Source organism: Gallus gallus, chromosome 15 (genome assembly GCF_016699485.2).
Source record: "Gallus gallus isolate bGalGal1 chromosome 15, bGalGal1.mat.broiler.GRCg7b, whole genome shotgun sequence".
NCBI classification, from domain to species: domain Eukaryota; kingdom Metazoa; phylum Chordata; class Aves; order Galliformes; family Phasianidae; genus Gallus; species Gallus gallus.
This window is the reverse complement of record NC_052546.1, coordinates 10,867,777-10,871,563: the sequence shown is the minus strand read 5'-3', so window position 1 is coordinate 10,871,563 and position 3,787 is coordinate 10,867,777. Positions and strand designations below refer to the sequence as shown.

General features: G+C 62.5%; 1 protein-coding gene across 1 annotated transcript; it reads right to left on the bottom strand.

Moving 5' to 3' along the window:
• On the bottom strand, nt 1-2,843 carry LIF (leukemia inhibitory factor). The gene is made up of 3 exons (XM_015294916.4): nt 2,757-2,843; nt 1,371-1,549; nt 1-1,248 (listed from the first exon to the last, which is right to left on the bottom strand). Exons 1-3 carry the CDS (start codon nt 2,773-2,775, stop codon nt 811-813), a joined length of 636 nt encoding a protein of 211 aa, XP_015150402.1. The 5' UTR covers nt 2,776-2,843; the 3' UTR covers nt 1-810.
• Nucleotides 2,844-3,787: the final 944 nt, after the last annotated feature.

The window sequence follows — 3,787 nt, the reverse complement described above, 5'->3', positions numbered from 1 at the left end:
TCTTGGTTTATTTAAAAAAAAAAACAAAAACAACACAACGAAACAACTGGGAGGGAAGAAGTATAAAAAAATAAATATTTAAATAGAATTCTCTCTCTATATATATTACCAAAAATCTTATTAATTATTATTATTAATAATAATATTATTAAACACCAGGTCCAGAGCCTATAAATACCCCCGGCCCCCCGCCCCGGCGCCAGGGACGAGCCAGCGCCTCCTGCCACCTCCCCAGGCTCGGCCCCTGAGTCCCCACGCTGGCCGAGACCCCGTCTGTGCCAGCGGGCCATGCGAACATCCATGGGTGCTCCCCGGCACCGCATCCCTGTCCCCACTGGGTGGCGGGACCCAGCCCTGGCCACCGCACACCCCCAGTTCAGCCCCACTGTAGGGGTGCCGGCCCCATAGCGTATGGTGGGAGCGCGTCCCCGGCGTCCCTGCTGGCTGCGGTGGGCGCGAGTGCATCCAAAAGGGGAAAATCCCTTTTGTTGGATGCTGGAGGGTATCCGCTGGGAGCGGGTCGCCTCCTCCTGATTTTTCACAATGTCTGTGATGAGCCCCGGGCCGTGGGGCTGAGCATCCCCACGGGGCTCCATGGTGCGGGGCACAGAGCCCCATGCCCGCGTCCTCCCCTGAACGGGGAAATAAATTAAAGCATGGGATGGCCCGGATCCGGTGCAGCATCAGCAGGAGGTAATAAATAGGAAGGCGAGAGGTGAGGAGGTGGCGGGGCCTCGCCGTGCCCATCTGTGAGACGGGTGCAAGGAGATGTCCGCTGTCCCGGTGGCAGCGTGGCGCGGGGGCCGGGGCTCACGCGGGGCTGAGGTGAGGTAGGAGGACACGAGCAGCCTGGGCGATGACCTGCACGTACTTCCTGAGCACCTGGCAGCCCTGCTGCTTCTTCTTGAAGGCGCTCTTGTCCTTGCTGCTCTCCCCGTAGCTCACGTCCACCTGGAAGATGTTGTAGTGCTTGCAGAGCAGGCAGGTGAGGTTGGAGATGAGGCCCCGCGTGGTTTTGGTGGTGTTGTGGAGGCGGTTGAGGAGCTCCTTGGCCATGGGGTTGAGCTCCTCCTGGTCGCGGGTGATGTTCCCCAGTGAGGCGTTGAGGAAGGCGAAGAGCTTGTACATGGCCACCATCACCTCCTTCCTCTCGGTGGTCCGGTTGACGTGGAAGGGGGGGAAGAAGATGCCACTGGGGCTGCAGAGGCGGTCGCTCTCGCTGCTGAATGGCTCTCCCTGGCACTTCAGCTGCGGGGACAGCGAGCGTCACTCCCTGTCCCTCTGTCCCCACCGTGGCCATCCCGGTCCCCACTGCACCACCCCACAGCCCCACCGTGGCCACCCCATGCCATCATCCTGGTGTCACTCACATAGAGGCTGAAGAGGTCCTGCGCGGTGGCGTTGAGCAGTGCGACCTGCCTGCGGGTCTGCTCCAGGACATTGGCCCGGCACAGCCCGTTGGTGGGACACGCAGAGCTCGTCCCCAGCAGCGCCCGCCCGGACACCGGCCTCCTCTGCAGCAGCAGCAGGGCCACGAAGGGCACGACACCTGGTGGGGACAAACCGACGTCGGTGAGCCCATGCGTCCCCCCTGCAGCCCCACACATCCCCCCCGGCCCCGCGCCCCTCACCTGCCCCCCGGCTGGGGCTCCCCCTCCTCCCGTCCCCACGGGCCACCCGGTGGCATTGCCACATTTCACAAGCAGCAGCCCCGCTGGTGACCTGTGGGTTGTAATCAAGTATGCAACTGCGATTTCCTCCCCGTTATCCCAGCCGGGCGCAGCAGGAGCCAGGCCCCACCCCGGCCCTACTGACTCAGCAGGGGCGCCCACAAGGAAACCTGCCCTGCGGCCGCAGCGCTGCCTCAGTTTCTCCATCTGCAGAGCGGGCGCAACTGCTGCTGGAGGCACCGGATGGGAGAGCGTGGCACGGGTGAGCGCTGGGTCACCGCGTCCCAACAGGGGTGACAACGGGGTGCCGCGACCCCCATATCGGTGTCAGCGGGGAGGCCGCCCGGCGTGGGTGTCCCCATCGCCATCCCCCTTTTCCAAGCTCGGTGTCACCGACGCGTGGCTCCCAGGGGTGGGAATGGGGGTCCCCGCTCGCCAACCCGCGCCCAAAGATCGGAGAGCACGTGGAGCCCTGGAGCAAAGTCCCCGGGGCTGCGGCACGCACCCAACTGCCCACACTTGTGGGAACGTCCGTGCCGCCGCAGGTCCCAGGTAAAGCAGTGACGCCTCTATTTGCCCTCTCTCAGCTGAAGCCCTGGGGCAGCACTCACCTGGCCGCTCCTCGGTCCCCCCTGCGCTCCCGGTCCCCTCCGTGCACCCATCCCGCAGCCAAGCAGAGCGAGGCCGGGCGCACGTGTGCGGGGACGGCCACTTTGGCAGCGCTCCCCCAGCCCTCCCCGGCTCTCCCAAGTAAAGCAATGAAGGAAAAGCCAAAAAAAAAAAAAAAGAAAAAAAAGCCAAAAAAAAAAAAAAACAACCCAAAACAAAACAAAAAAAAACCAACCCAACATCCCCCCCCCCCCCCCCCTTCCTCACCCCCCCAACCCAACCCAACCCCACCCCACCCCGGCGCTTTGGGAAGTGTTTGGGGAGTCAGTTATATAAGCGGCCAGATGTTGGGCGAGGAGGAGCGCCAGGACGGCAGCGGGGCTGCCAGCTCCCAGCGATGCTCAGCTGGGTCGGGGGGGGGGGGGGGGAAGGGGGGGGGAATGAGGGGGGAGGGAGTGGGGGGCTGTGATTTGTTACCTGCGGGGATGAGCCTCATGGTGAGCGCCGTCCCGGAGAGCCGAGCGCAGACGGGCGGCGTGTGAGGGTTTTCAGAAATTCATGTTCATACTGGGGGACTTCTCTGGGTTTATATACCGGTCCTGCAGTGAGCTTGTGTTGTAAGAAAGGGGAGGAAGGGGGGGGCGAGGGGGGGGGGGGGGGGGGGGGGGGGGGGGGGGGAAGAGGGAGAAACACTATCATTACTTCTATTGAAACTGTAAATCAGGAAGTAAAGGGCTTGGAAATGGTGAATGATTCTTAGAAATAAACTTCTGATAAAGTTGATGTCACCAGGATCGCGGGCTTTTCTTTTTAGTATCTTTTCTTTACACGCACGTGGCTGTGGGGGGGGCGGGGGGGGGAGGGGGGTTGCGGGGGGGCTGGTGGGGTTTGGGGGGGTGGGGGGGTGGCACCACGCATGGGACACATGGGGGCACGGCCGCGCTCGCCCCGACGCGGTGCTGCCATGACTCACAGCTCCGGCAGCACTTTCACCCCCCCACCGCCCCCCCTCCCCCCCCCCCTCCCCGGATGGTTCTTCCCCGTGGGGCAGCCAGGGGAAATTAAAACGGAAAGAAATCGCAAAGAAATTTTATATAGATAGATATATTCTTTTTCTTCTTCCTCCCCCCCCCCATTTTTCAGTGGATGGAGGTGGGCAGGGGACCCCCGGATGTGGCTGTGTCGGGGGGCGGTTGTGCCCCCCAGCATCCCTGCCGCTCTCTCTTTTGGCGGAGCAGCCACCAGCACAGCAGCTCATCCGTGCCCCTGTGCCACTCATGTCCATGCGCCATCCGTGCCCCTGTGCCACATATCTGAGTGCCACTCGTGCCTATGGTGCCATATGTCCCAGTGCCACCCGTGTTGGCGTGACACCAGCAGGGACACCCCGTCCCCATCCGTCTCCCTGCTCTGGGCTGGCAGCAGGTTGGAGGCGCTGCCCTTTGTCTCCCTCGCTGCTCTCTACATTGCTCTTCCTGAGACATTTGGTCAGGTTTAGTGAGTCTGTG

Bases quoted from the DNA above. Each gene is read 5' to 3' on its own strand.
- LIF (XM_015294916.4), bottom strand. The intron at 1,249-1,370 runs GTGAGTGACACC...CTGTCCCCGCAG, and splicing joins AGGACCTCTTCAGCCTCTAT to CTGAAGTGCCAGGGAGAGCC.